Here is a 21413-nt window from a genome sequence, read left to right as displayed (position 1 = left end):
GGAACGCGAAAAAGGAGAAGGAGGAACGCAAAGAAGGCGAAGAAGAAGACACGCATGAGAAGAAGAAGCGCATGAGAAGAAGAAGAAGCGTTGGACAAGAGCGATTTCGTGTGTGTTGGGTGCGTGTATTCCACGTTTCATTTAATGATATTGGGTTTTTTTTGGTATTGGGCCAACTTAGTTACATGGTTACATAGATGTGTAGCATCTCCGATAAATATATATTTATTATCACATTTGTAATAATAATATTAAAACATTATTTAGCCGGATACAATAAATTCTTACTTTGAGTTTTCAGTCAACCTTATTTTGTAGAAAAATAAGGTAGATGATAAAAAGGTTCAGTCATAGAAAGAATTGAGTGCTGAATCAAACAATACAGTTCAAAGGTAGATGATCCAGTCACTCATTTCCATCATAATTGACAACTACTGGAAATGAATCCAATTATCCAAAAGCCAAGAACAGTCCTGAGTTCAATAGTCATCAGGGAGGTAGGTTTCTTCAAAGTACATCATGGATATCACTCTTGATGCAGCATCCAGCAACAATTTTGTCAAAAAGAAAATAAAATACAAAAAATTATGCTAATTCATTATGTCAGAATTGAAGGCAGTGAAAAGTGAAAACACTGATATGAATTGTGTATTTATATGTTAGATTCAACTTGCAAGAGGTACCACTCCGTGCAATGACCGGAACAGATATGGTGAGATACTCTAAGCTGGTGATGATTCTAAATTTCTAACAATTACAAGGTTCCTCCTCAACACATTTCTTTTTACTTGCCTTTTCATCATCCTTTTGGTCATCTTCTAATGTATCTTCTGCTTCTGCATTTTCTTCTGCATCACCTTGACATCTTTTCCTTTGAGGGATAACGGCAAAGAAAGATGTTTTCCAATCCCTTGTCTCCAGGAACTTCAGTAGTATTTCCAACACTTGATTCACAGTAAGAACCTGAAAATAAAACAATAAAGTTATACTACATCAGAAACTTACATTACTTTAAGTGGAGGCCAAATGTGAAATCACTTGTCAGATATCAGTTGAACAAGCACTCGAGGATGTAATAACCATAACGTGCAAAGCAAATACACCAAAATCAGAATTGCAGATGGTACAATAACAATAAGACGTGCAAAGATTTCATTATGGAAATTTCATGCTTTATTGCTGGAAGAAGGGTCAAAATCAGAATTTACATAGTACTTGCATTCAATTTCTGACAGAAAAAGCAATGAGTGCTAAAGATGAATAATACCTGAGAACTAGTCATCTTCATGAAATTTCCAATTGGGAGCTTAGCTGTTTGGATTCCTTGTTCTTCTGCTTTCTTCATGGTTATCCCCTTCCACCGATTCCTATCCACTAAACCACCAATAATATATATCTTCTTCAGATCAAGTTCTTCAAGAACATTGTCTGAATCTGCAGTGAGATATACCAAATTTTCCTTACGATCTTGCAAGGCTTCGATGTAGGATTTTGCTTCCTTCTCAATTATCCACTTATCAAATCCAGGGATCCTTTGTAATTGGTCATCCATCTCTCCACTGCACCCAGTCAGCCAAAGATGGGCAGGGGAAGAGCACCTCCCATTCACTGCATAGCAATACATTATCTGTAGGTTCAATGGCAACAAAGGTAATTCTAGTAGTTAGGAAAGATTCTTCTTTTTGGTGACTAGTTAGGAAAGATTAACGTTAGTTGGAGGTGAAAATCCAGAATAAGCTGCAATCAATTTTCTTTTCTTTCCCTTTTTAGTTTGGCAAGGCCTATAATTTTATGAAAAACGAAAGCAAACCAAAATTTCTGCCAACAAATGGGTGCTTATTGATTCACAGATGGTTAAATAGACAGTACTATTTATGCTATCTAATGCTATTGCCACCTATATTTTCTGATGAACTTTCTATGTATGTCCCATGCTCTAATTTTATACATACACACTACACTAGCTACAGAAATACAGCACAAAGTTGAAATACCAAGGGCTTGTTTGGATGAACTTTTACAAAGAAATCTTTTTTCAAGTGATTTTTTTTTGAAAGATCTTTTAGAAAAATAAAAATAATTTCATGTTTAGATATCTATTGTAAAAGTTTCTTTTTACCTAACAAAGTAACAATTATGTTTGGATACAACAATATAAAAGTAATTTTCTTTTGTTAAAAAGCATCTTTTTTTTAAAGTAAAAAAAGATCTTTTAACAAAATGAAAATTATAACTTCTAAAAGAAAATAATTTTTTGTTTTTTCTATTATTTTTACTTTTACCACTAAAATTTTGCCAAACACACTGAAAAAAAAAAAATCTTTTTCTAACAACTTAATGACATTCAAACAAACTCTAATTGGATATAAGATTAAGAAAAAGTAAAGTGCTCCTTCTCATTCTCCTAAACCTTGCACACTACGAAATTCTTTTGTATCCCTCATTTGATCAATTTTCTCAATGGGACTTCAACCTCACTTGATCATTACAAAAAGCTGCAATGATCATTACAAAAAGCTGCAATGATCATTACAAAAAGCTGCAATTTTATCTTCTTTTTTTGGGCTAATGCTTTCAACTTGAAGAATACTGAATACCTACACAATACACATGTTTACAGGGCACTTACTAGCACATTTCACAACATTCAATAGTGTTGAGTGATTGAGTCTACTAATATCCAAACATCAGATTACGTGACTTTAGTATAATATCCTCCAGTATCAGCTTAATTTGAATACAGAAAAGTTCACTCCTTTGTATTAAAAAAAACGAGAATTAACAAAGAAAATTAAACAATGAAAAACAGCAATAGCATTATAGCAATAACAATGAAGGAACCTGTTGAACGAGGCTGTGGATTTCGTTAGGGTTCATGAGGTGAGCGAACTCGAGGTCAACGACGACGTTTTGGCCATTCTCCCTGGCTCCACAAAGTCTCTCTCTCTTCTCATCCTTCTCTCTCGACCTCTGCTCCATCCTCTCCTTGCGGAGGCTCCTCCGCGACTCCAACAGCTTCTCCTTCTCCTCCTCCGTCGCCATCGCCGCCAGCCTCTCCTCCCACTCCCTCCGCTTCCTCTCCACCTCCATCTTCCTCTGCTCCTTCGCCTGCGCCTTCTTCTCCGCCTTCCTCGCCTCCCACCTCTGCATCTTCGCTAACTTCTTCTGCGCATTCTTCGACAGAGGAGGAGCACCTGCCTCAGAAACCAGAGGTTTCTCGGGGGCATTTTCGTCATTCAGGTACGGCTCCTCCGTTTGTACGGTGGCCTCGCCGTCTCCGTCGGCGGCGCGTGGCTCCTCCGACTCCGGCATTGTTATAGTTAGGGATTTGTGGTTTGCGGTGTGGTGTTGGTGTTGGGTTTTGGGAGAGTGTTTAGGGCTGATTCGTAATACTAACTCAGTGCCATGTCTAATTTGGTAAATTCGTATGTGGCGACTTTTATTTTCAAGAGCGCTAAAATGTTTCCATGTTAGCGGCAAATGCAAAAATATTTCCATGTTATAAAGGTTCCCAATACTGTCTTTCCCTTCTATTTATATAATTTTTGTCCCTTTAATAATAATATTAATAAACAATTTTATGAAAAGTTTTTTTTTCTTATTTCGTCATGCCGATATTTACTGGTGAGATGCTGTAAGCATAAGATATAATTTAAATTTTTAATATTTATTTAAGTAAATTAGTGAATTAATTATTAGATTATCTTAAGTTTTTTTTTTCAATAAAAAACTTTTTTCTTATACAAGTTATTATTGAAGCCCAATGTTCTAGACGTCTAGTAATATATTTGGGTAGGGAATAAGCTACTTTATTGCAAATTTGCAATAATTAGGAACAAAACAAGACAACATTTAAATCTCCAAAACCATCAAGCTAAATGACAAATATACATTACAATTAAACTATGTCTCACTTTCAAGACAACTGTAGATATATTTTTTTTCTTTTTTGACATCTCCCTCCAATATTATATTTCGAAGGTCCAAGTATCAGGTAAAATGTAATAATATATAATTCAATGTATTTATAAGTTTTCTTTTCATTTTTTATCAAAATAAATATTCAATAATATAAATAAGAAAATAAGATGATAAGTAAGATTATTTGTGATAATAAAAACTTAACTTAAACCAACTTTTTAATTTTTAATTTTAGAGAAAAAATTAAACAAAATAAAACTAATACTAGAAATAAAAAAATCAATCATACTATGCTAAAAAATAGTCACAAAATAATTATTTGTATATAATATTTTAAATACAAATATACTTAAATGATAATAGTTGATTTTTTAATAATTGATTTTGTGACTAATATATAGTTAATTTTTTATATACAAAAAATATTTTTGTAAAAACTAATAACAAACAATTTGATTTTTTTTGAAATTCTTTATGTTATATATGAAGTTTAATTTTGATATATTAACCGATACAAAGCTAATTAACCGATATTTTCACGTCCAAAAAAAAAACCGATATTTTTGGATCGAGTGAAATTACTAAATTAGAGGAAAAAGGGGGAAAAGGGAAGAAAGAAAATAGAAAGTAAGAGTGTAGTTTGAAAGGGGGGTGAATAAGTTTTGAAAGAAGAGGAAGTGAAAATTGAAAATGAATTGGCATAGATTTGGATTAGGATTCCGAACGCATCTAGCTTCGTGACACAACAAGATAGACGCACACTCACACACTCTCTCGCACACACAAATAATAACAAAGGGAAAAAAAAAAACACAGAAACGAAACGAAACCCTCTTCTGCTATTTTTTTCACTCTCCCTCTCTTCTCCGTTGAAAACCCCTCCACATGAATTGAACTCAACACGCAAACGCTGCGGCACTTCAACACATAAACGACGCCGTTTTGTTGACCGCAGGGAAGAAGAAGAAGAACAACATAGCATGGCTCAGAAGCCTCACCTTCAGCTCAAGGAGCTGGGATCCAAGCTCGAATCTCTTCCTTCCGACGACGACTCTCTCCTCACCCTCCTCGAGGTGCTTCTTCCTTCCCCCAATTCTCATGAAATTTTCAACTCTGTGCTTGTTTGCTTTGGTTTTGGGGGGGTTGGGTTAGTTATTTCCGTTGCTGAGCTATAACGATGGACGATTTTTTTTTGCCTGCATCGAGTTTAGCTGATTTGTGTACTGGGAATTGTTTAATTTAGCTCAAATCCTTAATTTGGGGGCTTCTACCACTATTTTGATGCACCAAAGTTGTATACTTGTTGTGTGTGTGGGGTTTTCTAATTGCGGATTTGAATTGTGTTGGTGAGGATTTGGCAATTCAGGAGTGCAATTAACAGATTTGCTCTTTTGGAGGTGAGGGTTTGGGTTAGGTGAAGCTAGTTTGTGGAGATTCCCTTTGAGTTAGGTTAATATGTGAATGTATGGTCATGTAGTGGTACGTAAGATTTGTACATGCTAGATTATAAAGGTGTCATCTTGTGCTCTAGTTGAGTTCAATAATAGTGTTAACTTGTGCTCTAGCTGAGTTACACTTAATTGTATTAGGTACAGTGTGCATGCCTGGAAGAATTAGGGTTCCCTTTCAATTTTCGAACACATTTGAGGTTGAAAGGTTAGCTTGCTTAAGTTTGGATACTATGAGATTGATTAAGAGAGATAGCTTTTGTTCCAAGGAAAAGACTTGGAAAGATGTGGGATTACACTTGCAGAAGTGTCCTCAAGAGTTGAAATGATTGGTCAGATTATTTGTACCACACTACCACTATTAATGTTAAAGTATACTCTATAGTACCTAGCTTCTTGACCGAATATGATACCTATACACCAGTATGATGCCCAAAACTTAAGTGATAATGAAATTTTCCTTTCTTTTAGGAAGTACTTTAAGCTTTTATGTCTTCAATTTTTTCAGTGCCAAGTATATTCTCCGAAAATTTTGAGGATCTAGCAATCTAGTTGCTGAGTTGGCTCAATACCTCATGCTGTTATTCTGTAACCAAATGGACAGTGACTAATAATGTAGGTGTCCAATCTCAATGGCTAATATTCTTGTTGATTGAATAATCAACAAGATGAAGGGATAAATTTAAGAAAGAAATATTGAATTTTTAATGAGGACTTGGATTAAGCTTAGACAGGTCTGTATAAATTGGTAATGTGGACATACTGAATTAGTCTTTTGGCAGTAGTTTGTTAAATAGATTTTTGGTCTTTTGATTATGGATGAACTTTTTAATCATAAGATGTGCAGTGCTAATAACTGTGTGTGCTTTTGTAGAAAATACTCCTGAATAATTAGTGATAGAGAGAGACCTTGAAAAGTTATAATATGGTTTATCATAAGATTCATTGGCATAGTTTCATCCATTTAGCCAACCCCACTTAGTGTGACAAAGCTTGGTGGTTGTTATTGTATTCATTTTGTGGAAAATTCCTTCTTTCTATGTAAACCTACTATGAACTTCATAGTAGTTGGTAGCACAACTGTTTTGAGTTTGCACTCTTCTACTTCATAGTGATTGTTCTTTGGAAAAAAGAAAAGAAAAACATAGGTTTATGCCTAACAATGAAATCTAGTCTTTAACCCTATAAAGGCTATAATCTTGAGGACGTGTGCACCACAATGTAGTCCAGTATTTAAAAGTAACTTTTTATTTTAATCTTTCTATTCAAGGCATGTGAACATTTTCATTTTAAGTGAAAATCGATTTATTGTGGCACCTGCCAACTTCCCCCGCTCCCTTGTCCACTCAACAAAATGTTTTTCCATCCGCAGCAAGCGGCAGGATGCCTTACAGAGTTAGATCAATCACCATCAGCTTCAAAACTGGAGTCAATGAAGCCCTTTTTTAATGCAATTGTTAAGCCTGAACTACTGAAGCATGAAGATCAGGATGTTAAGCTTCTAGTTGCAACATGTCTCTGTGAGATAACTCGGATCACTGCACCTGAGGCTCCTTACAGTGATGACGTGCTAAAGGTGCCTTTTGTTTACATTAATCTGGTTCTGCAAATTAGATTTCCTTTTTTACATAACATTAAAAGTGTGATTTTTAACCTATTATTTCTGCCAAAAATATAAGAACAGAGATTTTAGCTGGGAACATAATGTCCTTCATTTTAATTTTTGTTAAATTGCTTTGCAGGACATCTTTCAGTTGATCGTGAGCACTTTTAGTGGTCTAAGTGATACTGATGGTCCATCTTTTGGCCGGAGAGTTGCTATGTTGGATACTCTTGCAAAATATAGATCGTGTGTTGTAATGTTGGATCTTGAATGTGATGATCTAGTGAACGAAATGTTCAGAATTTTCTTTGCGGTTGCTAGGTTAGTATGTGAATAAAAATTTTAGCTAGTTAGTGGTTTAAGCCATTTTCTTGTGTTGCAAGTAATATTTCCCCCCAAAAGCTTTTGCTATATGTTTCTGTGATTGCAAACTTGATATTTTGTTGGTTGATATTGGTTTTGGATCCTATGTTCGGTGATAAATTAATTAAAACTATGTGTAAATAATAAAACTATGAACTATACATATTTGTTTGCTTGGAAATGATATTTTTAGAATGGAGTGTCAAACATTTTAATTCTGCATAAACTATGAAACATCTCTCATTTTATTCCTCCCTGCCCATCCTGTCTTGTCCCATGGTTTTATTTTTCTTAAAATTTCATTTTCCATATTGCAGGGTGGTGCTTGACATATTATTATGCACACCAAAATCCTAAGCATAATACGAAATTCGAGTACTTAATTTAATACTGATTGTTTTATTATTTCATCTTTGTTTTGCCAGTTGTTTTTTGTGTCTAATACTTGTATATTTGATTTATCAAATCATATCACTGAGTAAATACTTCTATGTGATATCAATTTTGAATAGTTAATTATAATGTTGGTCACTGAGCTTAGAGTTAAGCCAATTTTAGGTCTTCGACCCTATTTTGGATTAATGAATTGTGCTTGAATGTTTTGTTTTGCACTCAGAGATGATCATCCAGAAAGTGTTCTGTCGTCCATGCAAATGATAATGGTTGTTCTCTTAGAAGAGAGTGAGGACATCCACGAGGATCTTTTATCAATTCTTTTATCTACAATAGGCCGTGAAAAAGGAGTAAGTGCTTTTTTCTTATACACTTTCCCCTTCTTTGAAGAAGATGCTTATGCCCCCAGTGAATGAGTATCATGCTTTTTACATCCAATATGATATGAGAAACATGATTCTCACAGATTTTTATTTCCAGGATGTTACGGATGCTGCAAGGAAGCTTTCTATGGATGTCATTCAGCAATGTGTGGGAAAACTGGAACCTAGCATTAAACAATTTTTCTTATCCCTAATGTCAGGAGATAGCAAGCTGGTGAACAATCAAGTTCAATACCATGCAGTTCTCTATGATCTCTATTGCTGTGCTCCTGAGGTCCTATCTGGAGTTCTTCCATACATAACAGGAGAGCTAATGGTAACTCATGACATAGTGACTTTCCTAATGCTTGATGTTATCACAACATACGAGTTTATCATAATTATTGTCTTAAATATAATTACAAATTCGAGGCCTGGGTCCTTATTTCTAGTGTGGAAATTTGCAGACGGATGAGCTGGAAACTCGTATGAAAGCAGTGAACATGGTTGGCGATATAATTGCTCTTCCTGGATCTTCCATTCCTGAAATATTTCAGCCTGTATTTTCTGAATTTTTGAAAAGGTTGACTGATAGAGATTTTGGGGTTCGCATGTCTATCATTAAGCATGTAAAGAGCTCCTTGCTGTCAAATCCTTTTAGGGCTGAAGCACCTGCAATATTCTGTGAGTGCATTAAACAAATATGAAGATATAAAAGTTCCAGCTTCTTATTCTTTTACTGTATTTCTAATTTGTATGGGTTTTTGAATTCTTAGCTTCCCTTTGTGACCGGATGCTGGATTTGGATGAAAATGTTAGAAAGCAAGTTGTGGCTGTTATCTGCGATGTGGCATGTCATGCACCAAATGCTGTTCCTCTTGAAACATTAAAACTTGTTGCAGAACGGCTTCGTGACAAATCTGTATGGATGCCTCTAAAGCTGCCATTTTCTTGTACCCTCTCTTAACTCTGCTGATTTCAGTTAACTGTGTCTTAAATCTTTGGTTCTCTTTGTATTTCCAGCTACTTGTTAAAAAGTATACCTTGGAAAGATTGGCTGACATATATAAAGTGTGTTGTGAGAAAAGCTCCGACACAGTTAATCTCAATGAATATGATTGGATTCCAGGGAAGATCCTTACATGCTTCTATGACAAAGATTTCAGGTGAAAAGATGTTGAAGCATCCCTAGATTTTTGTTATCTCTTCTTTGCAATTATTTGGGTGGCATTTGAAAAAGTTATCCCTTTTTTTTGTATGATATATGACGACAAAGGATGTGGTAACCTTTTTCGTGACAATAAAGTAAGGACAGACCATTCTTTTTCTTTATTCATATTAAATTGATACATTTGCGTAAATATGAATCACAAACACACATTAGATTAAGTGCTTATAATTTAGCAGATAAAGGAGTTTGGAACTTGGAATGAAACCACTAATTGTGAATCTGGGGGAGCTATGTATATCTTAGATAATGAATATTTGTTTAGTTTTGGTATAGCAATTCTTTTTTCTTTATGAATAAACCTTTTTTAAGAGAATATTGAGATAATAAAATAGTTGAATTTTAAGTGACTATCCAACTAATTACAAATATGTGGTATTTACCAAGAACTTGGAAGGCAGCCATGTTGTAATTGCGAAAGCAACCATTTGTGCTATGACTTTGAGGCTTAAGCATGCCTAACGTTTCTCGAGTTGATTCATGAGTTCAGAAATAGCAGCAGCAAGCAACTAAGCAATTATTGGAAATCCTAGGATCCTAGATTCATTTTTTTTTTTAAGATTGTGGTTAGAAGTTATTTGAATGATACCTACCTCCTCAATGGCATGCATAATTAGTGTTCTTAAGGGCAGATGGAAGAAAACCTGAACGAAAGAAATCTGACCATATTATTTGCTTTGATGGTACACTTATGTCATGGATCTTTTTCTCTTGGTATAATAAAAGGTGGCCAATTCCATGGGCCTTTCTCTTGGTGGGATGAGAATAGATGTCCACAACCAACCTCCTATGTTTCCAATTTTTCTTGGTATACTATCGATTGAAGTTATAAAATTTTATTGAATTCGGTTGTCCCTTCTTTTTGTAAAATTTGTCAGCCTGAAAGGTCCTTGTTGTACTTGGTCAAAACTTGCATGTTGCCATGTCATAATCTGCTGCTTAAACTTGGGTAAAACTTGCTAGTTTCAACAATCTTTACTGATACAAGTTGATTGAATTCAATGCATTAGTGATGTTTATATAGAGATAGCACAATTGTTTCCTACGGATACAGCTATTTTAGTTATTGATTTTTTCTTCTATTCACTTCATTCTGCAGATCAGATGTAATTGAATCTGTTCTAAGTGGGTCTCTGTTTCCATCAGAGTTTTCAACCAATGATGTAGTTAAACGTTGGATTGAGATTTTCTCTAAATTTGATAAGTTAGAGGTCAGGGCTCTTGAAAAGATACTTGAACAAAAACAAAGGTAAGTTTGGTTTATTTCTGTGATGATTTTTATGCTTCTGGTGTCTGTTTTCCAGTCTGCATGATATAACTTTGGTGGCAGGTTGCAGCAAGAGATGCAGAAGTATCTTGCTATGAGGCAGACGAGTCAGGTATGTAGCTTTGGAAATTAGAAAGATGAATTTTCAACAGGAAATTTGATAAAAAATTAATTGATGAAAAAATAATCTTCCTAATGCAGGATAAAGACAATCCTGAAGTCCAAAAAAAGATTGCATTCTGTTTCCGAGTAATGTCCCGTTCTTTTTCTGACTCTGCAAAGGCTGAAGAGAATTTCCAGATTCTTGATCAATTAGAAGATGAGAATGTCTGGAAAATTTTGACGAATCTTGTTGATCCAAATGTTAGCTACCATCAGACCCGTGTATACCAGGTAATATAATCAGAATCTGATAGATGCACTTTGGGATAACTTATTTGGGACATAATGGTTGCAAGCTATATGGAACTGTATTTTTGAAGTGAATATGCAAGATTGATAACTAAATCTTTGAAGCTAATAGCTAACCTAGTGTCAGAGCTTTTTGCTAATACAATATGCGTGAGTGATGTTTCTCTGGATATGCTTTTTGAATGCCACCGTGAACATCTTAAATGCACCCTTAATGAACTACATGGGTTGTAATAATATAGTTCTAGAGAATAATAACCTTTTGGTGCCTTTGAAACTAGTATTTGAACATCCAAATTTTGCAGTCAGTTTATGATTCAGAGTTTTAGAACAAAAGGCTCGTTATAATTTGGATTGCGACACATAAATGGTTATATATATAACATGCGTTCTCATGGAAGAGTCTCTTTTAGACTTGAAGCATGAATTTATACATATTTTTATATATGCTTTATGCTGAAATTTTATCTTTAATTAGAAGAATGTGGGCAACAAGGATCAAACTCTATATCTTTTGGTAATAGAAGATTTAATATCATGTCATGAAACCATCTCTCCTAAAAGCTTAAGCTGTTAGGTAGAGATACATAAATTGTTTATATCTATCAGCTTGTAGCGTGTCCTTTACTAATTTTGGTTATTTATTTATTAACTTTTGTATGCAGGAAGATCTGCTTAAATTACTTGGTGAGAAACATCAGCTCTATGAATTTCTGGATACATTCTACGTGCAATGCTCATATCTGCTTTTCAACAAGGAGCATGTCAAAGCTATTCTTTCAGAAATTGTTAAACATAAAGCTGCAGAGAATGAACAACGGATACAATCCTGCATGAATATGTTGGTGGTAAGTACATGATGTTTTAGGTGCAGTAAATTATTGCATTTGGTTATTGGAAGCACTCGTAACTTCTGTGTGTTGCGAATATTTTTTCCTTTCTTGATTTTTTTTAAAGAATGACTTTGTTTTTAAAAAGGCCCAACCCTTTAGTTTATTTTTCTTTCACTAATTGCAAAGCCATTTCCTGTAATGTACCAAATCATCCCAAAACTTTGGTTTTAGAGGCTCAATGAATAATTTAATCTATCTCTTAACACACTCCTTACCTTCTAAGCCTTTCAAACATATAGCGCAGAGAAACCTTACTCCCATAATACCTTGTGTTAAGATTTGATTTTACGTGGTAATGGGTGTGTGAATAATTATGGAGCCAATACCTCTCTATTTTTAAGTTGTTAGGAAGAGCCCTAGTAAAGTTATCAATGTCTAATCTGTGGGGTTGTATATTTTAAATTAGTTTTTACAGCTCTGTTATGACTGTAATTTTGTCATGAAGTGTGTGTGTTGGAAACACCTTATGTTACTTTCTAATTGAATTTACTTTGTGAATTCAGATAATTGCTCGTTATAGTCCAGTTCTTTTTAGTGGCAGTGAGGAGGAGCTGGTGAATTTACTTAAGGATAATAATGATGTGATCAAAGAGGGGGTGTCAAATGTTTTAGCCAAGGCTGGTGGTACTATTCGTGAACAACTCGCAGTTACATCAAGGTGGCACTGTTAAATTCTTTAAAGTTTTTATATCTGTTTCCTTGAATAATTTTCTTACCTCCCTCTTTGATGCAGCTCTGTCGATCTTATGTTGGAGAGATTATGTTTGGAAGGCAACCGGAGACAGGCCAAGTATGCTGTGCATGCCCTGGCTGCAATAACAAAGGATGATGGCCTAAAATCTCTCTCTGTTCTTTACAAGGTTTTGTGTAGTTACTTCACTTACTGTAATATTTTCAATTTTTTTTCTCTCTGATTGTTCAATTTTCTTGTCTTATATGCAGAGGCTTGTGGATATGCTGGAGGAGAAAACTCATTTACCTTCGGTACTACAGTCTCTGGGGTGCATAGCACAGACTGCAATGCCTGTTTTTGAAACAAGAGAGAGTGAAATTGAAGAGTTTATAATAAACAAGATACTGAAACAGGATAGTGTAAGACTAATGATTTCTATCAATGTTCTCCTTTATGGGATAAGCATGGAAGCAATTAATTCCTATTTTTATGTTTCAAATGTTTCAGAAAGAAGATTACACGAGAGCTTCATGGGATGACACAAGTGATTTATGTATGTTGAAGGTAGGTAGGAAGAACAAATCTATTCTATTTGTTTTGATGCCATGAATAGCATTTGCATACTCAAAATGCCTAAGTTGAAAAATTCCAAGTAGCTGCTTTTTGTTGGCAAATTATTTTATTTTTATGTTTCCTGCCTTATTTATTTATTTTTTTATCTTTTGCTGAAGATATATGGAATTAAAACCATAGTGAAGAGCTACATGCCAGTTAAAGATGCTCATGTTCGTTCTGGTATTGATAGTCTCCTGCATATCCTTAGAAACATGCTTTCCTATGGTGAAATATCAAAGGACTTGCAGTCCAGGTATAACAGTTTTACCAAGCTGTATTTTAAGTTAATTTATATGAAGTTTGGCTTCTTTTATTTCCTTTTCCAGTTCAACTGTACTTGTAGGGTTCAGATGCTACATAGTATGCCTTCATATATGTCCTCTTGCAGTTCAGTTGATAAAGCCCATTTGAAGCTTGCTGCTGCCAAGGCAGTTCTTCGTTTGTCAAGGCTCTGGGATCATAAGATGCCTGTTGATATTTTCCACTTAACTTTGAGGGTGTCAGAGGTGACTTCTTCCGTCTTGTGCATAATGGCTTCATAAGTATTACTAATTTATTCACCACATTTAATAGCAAAATAAGATAATGCTTTCATATGTATAGGCAGACATTATGTTGTCAAAGTTTCTTTTCAACCTAGTAACTGCTCTTTGTCAAATTTTGGATCTTGTAGATTGGCTTCCCTCAAGCTAGGAGCATTTTCTTAAGCAAAGTTCATCAATATATAAAAGACAACCTTTTGGATGCCAAATATGCTTGTGCCTTTGTATTCAACATATTTGAGTCCAAGCCAGAGGAGTTTTCAGAGGTAAGTTTCTTATTTCTTCAATCATTGTTGTGTTTGCAGTTCCTAGCTTTGTGATCAATTGGTGTCCTTATGGTGGCTTCTGCTCATAAATGTAGGATAAGCTGAACCTGGCTGACATTATTCAAATGCTTCAACAAGCAAAGGCACGACAGCTTTCTGTTCAATCAGATGCAAATCCCTTGACCACATACCCTGAATACATCCTTCCATTCCTAGTTCATGCACTTGCTAGCATATCATGTCCCAATGTTGATGAGTGCAAGGATGTTGAAGCCTATGATAACATATACAGGTACTGTGTTGCCCATGTAGGACATCTCTGTTGAATGCATATTTGGATAATTTTCTATGAAACTGGTTGAAACTAGAGGCCTCAAGGAGTCTCTCTCTCTCTCTCTCTCTCTCTCTCTCTCTCTCTCTCTCTCTCTCTCACACACACACACACACACACACACACACACATAGCTGTATAGGGCCTGCAGATTGAATGTCCTGTATACTTTGGTACATTTTGAATGTTGGTGTCATGTATACTGCTTTTGTGAATTCATATTTTTTTAATAGTTCTTATCAGCAGCTTTCTGCAGAATAAGTGGTATTATGCATGCCATCTGCCATTTTTAGAAGCTTTCCTTTATGCATGTCAGACATCTACCCTGTCCAAACCAAATTAGTGTCCTTGTGCTATCGTGCATTTTTATTGTTTGTTTGTAACTTAGATATATCTGTTTTACTTGTTTGTTCTCCACAAGTATAGATGGTGTGATGTTTTGAACATTATGGTGGAATGCATGTTGAGTTGATACCTATAGATTTCTAGCTGCTGCTAGGGTTCAAAGTATTTAATATGTTGAAAATGCTGAATCTTATGGAATTTGTATTCTGCCATGAATTTCAGGCAGTTGCATTTGGTGCTATCAATGCTAGTCCAAATAGATGAAGATGTCAAATCAGAATTAACTACTAACCGGGAGAAGGAAATCATATCTACCATCACATCTATTTTTCAGAATATCAAGCACTCTGAAGATGTAGTTGATGCATCAAAGTCAAAGGTGGGTTTTTTTTTTGTGTGTATTAAATTAGTGACATAGGAAAAATTTTGTACAACATATTGGAGAGAATCTCATGTGTATGATCCATGAATAACCAGAATTCTCATGGCATATGTGACCTTGGGTTAGCAATCACTAAGCGACTGGTACAGAAGGATGTTGATTTACAAGGGTCTTCTCCTTCAATTTCTCTTCCTCCAATACTATACAAAATGCGTGAGAAGGAAGATGACACGGTATTCTCTTCTGCTAACAGCTAAGTTATATAGACAATTGTATAATTTATTTATAAGAAGCCATTTTGCTCTGATTAAATGGTGATAGCATCTTCTTAGGCTGTGTTTGGTTTTGAGAATAGGACAAGACAAGACAAGACATTGAGAACAAGACACAAAAGACAGAGACAAAAATTAGTGTTTTTTGTATTTTGTTTGGTGATAAACTAGAACAAATTATGAAAGTTTAATTTATTCTCATTTTTCTTTCATTCAAAAAATTTGGGGAAAAATTATGATAATAAAAAATATAATTATGAAAAATTAACAAGAATAATGAAAAAAAATGAAAAATAAGTTGTGTCTCTTGTTAGTGTCTCTGTGTCCTTTTGGATGGACACAAAATACACTAATTCAGTGTTTTTGGACACAATATTTCTGTCCGTCTCATTTGCCAAACACGATTGTGTCCCTGTCTCAATGTCTCGTGCTTGTAAACAAATGCAGCCTTATTGTTTGGTGGGGGTGTGAATGTGTTAGTTATGTATAAGCTTCATTCTAAGCATGGAATTTAGATGGATTTGCCTTCAACTTAACATATGCAGATTTTACAAATTTAGGATCTTGATCGCTTCTAATTAAGATGTTAAAGCTGTTTGTTTCATCTGGCAGGTAAGTGAAGTGAGAACCTGGTTGGCTGATGAAAGTGCCATGACTCACTTTGAATCACTTGAATTAGAAATGGTAGGTTTCCTGCAAAGGGTAAAATCAAATATCAGCTTTGGGTTGCCTTTATATCTTCAGCAGTGTGATAATATTCTTTTTGGTGTATCAGGTTCCATCTCAGTCAGTTGAGGGCAATGCTTTAAAGGACAGTGAAAAAGATGGAAATGAAATGCCTCTGGGGAAAATAATGAAGAACATAAAATCAAAGGGAACCAAGGTCAAAAAAGTTAACAAGAAGAAGTCTGTGCCGGCTGAAACAAAGAAGGCTGAAAATGATATTGATATCTTAAATATGGTCAGAGAAATTAACTTAGATAACTTGGGGATATCTACTAACTTTGAGTCAAGTAATGGTCATGAACATTCTTTGAGCAAGAAGGAGCAAAATGATCCAGAGTTTATAGCTAGAAAGAGAAAAGTTGAAGAAGCATCATCTGTTCCAGTGCCTAAACGTAGGCGAACTTCTTTGACTCATGGTAAATTGAGACCAAGTAGTACATCAAAGGCTTCTCAAATAGTTTCAGGGGAAGAGTCCTCTAGAGTGAAACCACACTTGGAAGCAAAACTCAGCCTTGATACAGATAGCAAAGCTCTGCCAAAAAAAATGGTCAAAAGCAGTGAGCGCTCGATAAAACCTAAAGCTAAGGCCTCTAAGAGCTATCACAATGACAAGGCCATCAAATTTGATGAGCACGACAAGGTGAAATCTTACTGTCAAGTGATATGTATTATTGTATGAGGTAGAATTTATCAGTTTTGTAGACTTTGATTATTTTTCTCTCTTTATTGCAGAGTCTTGATGATTTAAAAAGAACTGACAAGGTTGAAAATGAAAATCTCAAATCATCAATTGGGTCTCCCAAAAAGCTTAAAAGAAAAAGTATTGGAGGATTGACCAAGGTAAATCTTTCTGCAGCTATGTAATCAATGTTGTGGTGGTTTTGACTTTTGATGTCAATAACATCTCTATGCCATGTGCAGATCTTATATCTACATTCTACACGCCCATTATATATGCTATAATGTTTGTTTTTTGTCTTTTTCCTTCGATAATAGTTTGATTTTGCTTCTTTTGTTGGTAGTGCACAATGAAGGAAGATGATAGTGAGGCTGAAAATCTAATTGGCTGCAGGATTAAAGTTTGGTGGCCAATAGATAAGGAGTAAGTCTTTTGTTTTTAGTGTTCTTTTTTCCCCTTTTTAAATCAAGAGATTAGCTGTAGAAGTAGGAAAAATGAATTTATGCTATTTGGTTTGTATGAAGGACAAACAAGACAAAGAACAACTATTTATTTTTCCAAAGTATGTTGAACATTTTGACCATATTTTCTAATGATAACTGAAGGGTAAAGATGTTTCTATTGACTATACCTTTCTTAGTTTGCATATTTTTGAAGTTTTTAATACTGCGTTTGTTTTGCATCAACTGATGCTAGTTTCTGTTTGGTACTGGGGGGTGGTTGTCATGAAGTTCCCTTTATACTTAAAATGCACTTTCTATGTTATATGAACCCTAGGAACAAATTTCTAAAATCCCTAATGCCTTCTCTTGTTTTGATAATATTTTTAATTGAGGTTCTGGTTTTGTTTTATTATTGTTCCACAGATTTTACGAGGGAACTATTAAGTCATATGATCCTTCAAAGAAGAAGCACGTGGTAAGCTCATGCTCTGATTATTATGAAAGGTATTTTGCTGCCTAATTGTAACATTTCTGACACGTGTACTGTGGCATGTCGTGTAAGATATTATATGAAGATGGAGATGTAGAAGTGCTACGCTTAGAAAAGGAGCGCTGGGAGCTCATTGACAAGGATCGCAAATCTACTAAGGTTCTTTCTCTCTCTCAAGTATATTTTTTTTGAACTATTGTTTTAGTCTGATTTGTTTTATATTTATATTCTTTCCAGAAGATGAAGCCTTCGAAAACTCTCTCTACTCCTGAAGCGTAAGTATTCCCTCTACAAATTAGTTTTTACTTCTAGTAATTTGAATGAATAAATATCACTTTAGAAAAAATATGAAATTTCCTCAATACTCTCTGGAAAATTTCAATAAATGTTAACCTGCTTAAAGTGTGATGCGAGTTATAGGACTATTAGCTTTATTGACATGATTTTGTACCCCATTATGAGCATTTTCCTTCTGTGGGCTGATTCCTTGAATTTTTTGTAGGTCTATGGGGAAGAAACAGAGAAGTTCAAGTGTTTCAGCCAGTAAAACGACCAAAACAATGTTAGTGGAAGAGCACGAGATCCTTCTTACATTTGCTAATTTGTTCTATGCTAACTAGTATCATTGTATTTTGTAGAGCTAATGGCAAACAATCTCCTGCCAAACATGTAAAACGTGGACAAAAAGGCGCATCACAGGGCCATCTCCGTCAAGAGGATGCCAAAGAGAGTTCTGAGATATCAAATCCTGAAGAGACCATGGTATCCAAAGCTGAGGCAAACTCCGGTAATATGTCTTAAAATATATGTGTGCTCCCACGTGTGTCTCTCTTAAAAGACTTGTGCCATGCTGGATGTCGCACAACTATGCTTTATATTTTTCTTCTACTTATTATTTTGGTGAGGTTTTTAAATAGTTTTCCACTACAGATGGTTCTGAAGGGGAACAGGCTGAAGGGTCTGACTCTGATCAAATAAAAAAGAATAAGTCTACCAAGAAAGTAAAATCGACTTCGCATGGAAAGAGGCCTAAGAAAGGGAAGAGCTCAAGTAAAAGGGACAAATTAGAAGAAGAAAAGGAGGAGTCAGATGAAGAGATGCATGATCATAGTGAGAGGCATTCTGAAGATGCTGAAGAAACTGCCCCTCTCGGAGCTCGAAATGATGCCGAAGAAAACAGTTCGAAAGAACAAGATGTAGGCAAATCAAGTGGAGATACAAGAGAGAAGGATAATGGAGAAGCGGAATCAGGTTCTGAAGGGAATCAAAATGACAACAATGAGGAAAGTAGTCCCAAAGGCGTTGAAAAATCACACGTGGAGTCGACAACTCCTCATAGCCCCAAAATTGCTGAGGTTGCTGATGATGAGCCACTGGTAATTTATACCCTTTTTTTTTTCGGTTTTTAATTATTGTTTTAAAAAATAGTACATTGTCAAAGCTGATAGCTGAGAATGGTTGATGCAGAGCAAATGGAAACAATGCTCAGGTAAGAAAAGCTCAAGTAAGAAAAGCTCGGTGAAGAAGCGATGACCAGTTTGGCTGCTGAAGCACAAACATCTGTAGATTGCGGCAATATTAGTTGTGGACAGCATGTCATCTGTTCAAAGTGAAGTACATGTCTATGTTGTGAATGATGACTTCCATATGTGTTCACTCACAAATAGATGTGCTTATCAATCATGTCTTGTAGCATCTTTTGTAGAATGTACAATAATAGGTGTCATTCCCACGTTTCGGCGAAGTTAAAAAGATGTAAAAGAAAACGTTGACGACGGCACTTAGGGATTTTTAGGATTGTGTTCTACGAAATGACCTTGTGTTGATTTAGGTGATAGGTTTAGCATATGATTCATGAGGGTGTTGTTCATCCTTCCATCATAATTAATTTAGTGGGGAAAAACATGTACAGCTATACGTGGGGATATAAATTGTACTCCTTGTATCATTTGCTTATTCATACTTCTCTAGTCCTAGCATCCATGGAAAAATATGACCTTACCATTAACTTGAAGGTGTTGTGTTACACATGGTTATGGTTTGTGAACATCCTCTCTGAATTCTTAAATGTGGACTGAAATGAGTTTCATTATCATGATTATGACTTTGAATTTTCATGTTAATGTATTCTATGAATCTTTGGAACTATTAGAGGCTTCTTTGGTTGTAACATTGTGTTCGTGTTTAAGATATTTTTGGAAATTAGGATCTTATAAAGAAAAATGAAAAAAAAAAAGTAAACAATGAAGTTTTTATATCCATTTTCCATCTTGAGTTTTTTTTATCTTCACAATTTTGAAAATGAAAAAGATACTCAAAATGAATAATGAGAAATTAAAAACAAGAACCAAATATTTATAGTTTATGAAAGCCTATAAATTCACCCATCTTTTGCATAAAGTTAAGTGCATATGAATTTAAACTGATTTTTTTTTAAACTGATTTTTTTTCCTTTAACTAATGAACTGTAACTCAAATGACATTTGATCTGTTTCATTTCCATATATAAGTTTGAGGTTTTTCACTTGATGTAACTTGGAAAAAAAGAAAGAGACTGGTTTTTTTGTGCAGACATGATTAGCTACTTTTTAACCACATGATCAAGTTTCATCACATGACCACTAACCTACCATCCCCAGTGTTTTACAAGTTATTAAAACATGTTACAAATAGTCAAATTCAATGTTCCCCCTATTCCACTTTTTCTTTCCTTTGTCGGTTTTTTCAGAGATCTTGTGAATTGTAAGATTTTTTTTTTCTTGTCAGGCAATTGTAACTTAACATAATAATTGGTTGCTCGGGCTTTATGTTCAGAGTCCATGTGCTTGTAATATTATTGGATGTTTATAAGATTGGTTGGTTTCTTACCAGAAAAAAAATTGGTTGGTTGGGTAGCAAGATAGCATATTTGTACTGATTCAACTTCATATGCGGAATATATAAATCAAGATCGTTGAAATAAAAGCAGTTTTACACGTGTTTAGATTAAGGCATTCATGTTTAAGATAATTGATTGATAATTAATATTTTAGCGAAGACCCTTGAAAAATTATGAAACCTTAAAAGCAAATCCAGCATGCAGTTAAGTTATTATAAAGTCCAAGAACATATAAGAGCGTGTGAGGCCAAGTCAAAAGAGAGAACAAATATTTGTTGTGAACGCGGCTGAATCTTAATATACGTAGAACAAATTAAATAAGGAGAATGTTTCTTAAACATCTACATCATGCTATATTTGTCTTTTGTTAGAGCATTATTATAATTATTAGGGTAAAATATATTTTTTTCTCTTAAAGTTTGATAAAAATTTTAAAATTATCTCTAAATTTTATTTTATTTCAGTTTTATCTCAAATATTTTTTATTTGCATCAAATATATTTCTAACGACTAATTTTTCAAAAAACTTAAGATCAATTTAACAATAATTTCATAAAAACAACCCTCAATACAAACAAATCAAGTATAATTTTCATATATTATTATTAGATTGGTCTTAAATATTTTGAAAATTGAGTTGTTGATGGTATATTTGATGCAAATCAAAAATTTTTGAAATAGAATTGAAACAAAATAAAATTTAGAGATATTTTTAAATTTTTTTTCAAATTTCAAGGACAAAAACTACTGCTGCTGCTGCTGCTGCTGCTGCTGCTGACGACGACGACGACGTGAGTTAGAGTGGTTTGAAAAACTTTAAAAATAATTTTTTTGAGTTTTTGCATTATGAAAAATAGTAGTATTAATGTCTTGTACAATTTT

The 21413-nt window shown here is 34.5% G+C and overlaps 2 protein-coding genes across 3 annotated transcripts; one reads left to right on the top strand and one right to left on the bottom strand.

The window, feature by feature from the left end:
* Positions 1 to 412: 412 nt before the first annotated feature.
* On the bottom strand, positions 413 to 3499 carry LOC112796080 (tRNA (guanine(9)-N1)-methyltransferase). Its single transcript, XM_025838355.3, has 3 exons — positions 2842 to 3499; positions 1268 to 1627; positions 413 to 963 (listed from the first exon to the last, which is right to left on the bottom strand). Exons 1-3 carry the CDS (start codon positions 3496 to 3498, stop codon positions 748 to 750), a joined length of 1233 nt encoding a protein of 410 aa, XP_025694140.2. The 5' UTR covers position 3499; the 3' UTR covers positions 413 to 747.
* Positions 3500 to 4486: 987 nt separating this feature from the next.
* On the top strand, positions 4487 to 19748 carry LOC112796079 (sister chromatid cohesion protein PDS5 homolog A). 2 transcript variants are annotated; one of them, XM_025838354.3, is made up of 33 exons: positions 4487 to 4994; positions 6742 to 6945; positions 7112 to 7293; positions 7952 to 8078; positions 8209 to 8427; positions 8558 to 8774; positions 8867 to 9012; positions 9114 to 9256; positions 10418 to 10567; positions 10649 to 10697; positions 10787 to 10978; positions 11662 to 11844; positions 12393 to 12547; positions 12623 to 12749; positions 12832 to 12981; positions 13070 to 13126; positions 13294 to 13430; positions 13566 to 13683; positions 13851 to 13985; positions 14081 to 14277; positions 14884 to 15040; positions 15139 to 15276; positions 15928 to 15999; positions 16091 to 16681; positions 16774 to 16881; positions 17064 to 17143; positions 17587 to 17638; positions 17726 to 17812; positions 17891 to 17928; positions 18156 to 18215; positions 18292 to 18440; positions 18584 to 19029; positions 19121 to 19748. In XM_025838354.3, the coding sequence occupies exons 1-33, from the start codon at positions 4902 to 4904 to the stop codon at positions 19184 to 19186; spliced, it is 5025 nt and encodes a 1674-aa protein (XP_025694139.1). In that variant the 5' UTR covers positions 4487 to 4901; the 3' UTR covers positions 19187 to 19748. The 2 variants fall into 2 exon arrangements, with proteins under 2 accessions (XP_025694139.1, XP_025694138.1); XM_025838353.3 differs by having other exon boundaries at positions 4534 to 4994; positions 13521 to 13683.
* The last annotated feature ends 1665 nt before the right edge of the window (positions 19749 to 21413 follow it).

This window comes from Arachis hypogaea, chromosome 4 (assembly GCF_003086295.3).
Source record: "Arachis hypogaea cultivar Tifrunner chromosome 4, arahy.Tifrunner.gnm2.J5K5, whole genome shotgun sequence".
Classification (NCBI taxonomy): Eukaryota; Viridiplantae; Streptophyta; class Magnoliopsida; order Fabales; family Fabaceae; genus Arachis; species Arachis hypogaea.
The sequence above is the reverse complement of the archived record's forward strand: the minus strand, read 5'-3'. Positions and strand labels throughout refer to the sequence as shown.

Bases quoted from the DNA above. Each gene is read 5' to 3' on its own strand.
- LOC112796079 (XM_025838353.3), top strand. From the start codon at position 4,902: ATGGCTCAGAAGCCTCACCTTCAGCTCAAGGAGCTGGGATCCAAGCTC. The intron at 8,775-8,866 runs GTGAGTGCATTA...TTGAATTCTTAG, and splicing joins TGAAGCACCTGCAATATTCT to CTTCCCTTTGTGACCGGATG. The intron at 9,257-10,417 runs GTGAAAAGATGT...TTCATTCTGCAG, and splicing joins TTCTATGACAAAGATTTCAG to ATCAGATGTAATTGAATCTG.
- LOC112796080 (XM_025838355.3), bottom strand. From the start codon at position 3,498: ATGGAAATATTTTTGCATTTGCCGCTAACATGGAAACATTTTAGCGCT. The intron at 1,628-2,841 runs GTTCCTTCATTG...TTGAACCTACAG, and splicing joins TCCACAGCCTCGTTCAACAG to ATAATGTATTGCTATGCAGT. The intron at 964-1,267 runs GTATTATTCATC...TTTTATTTTCAG, and splicing joins TGAAGATGACTAGTTCTCAG to GTTCTTACTGTGAATCAAGT.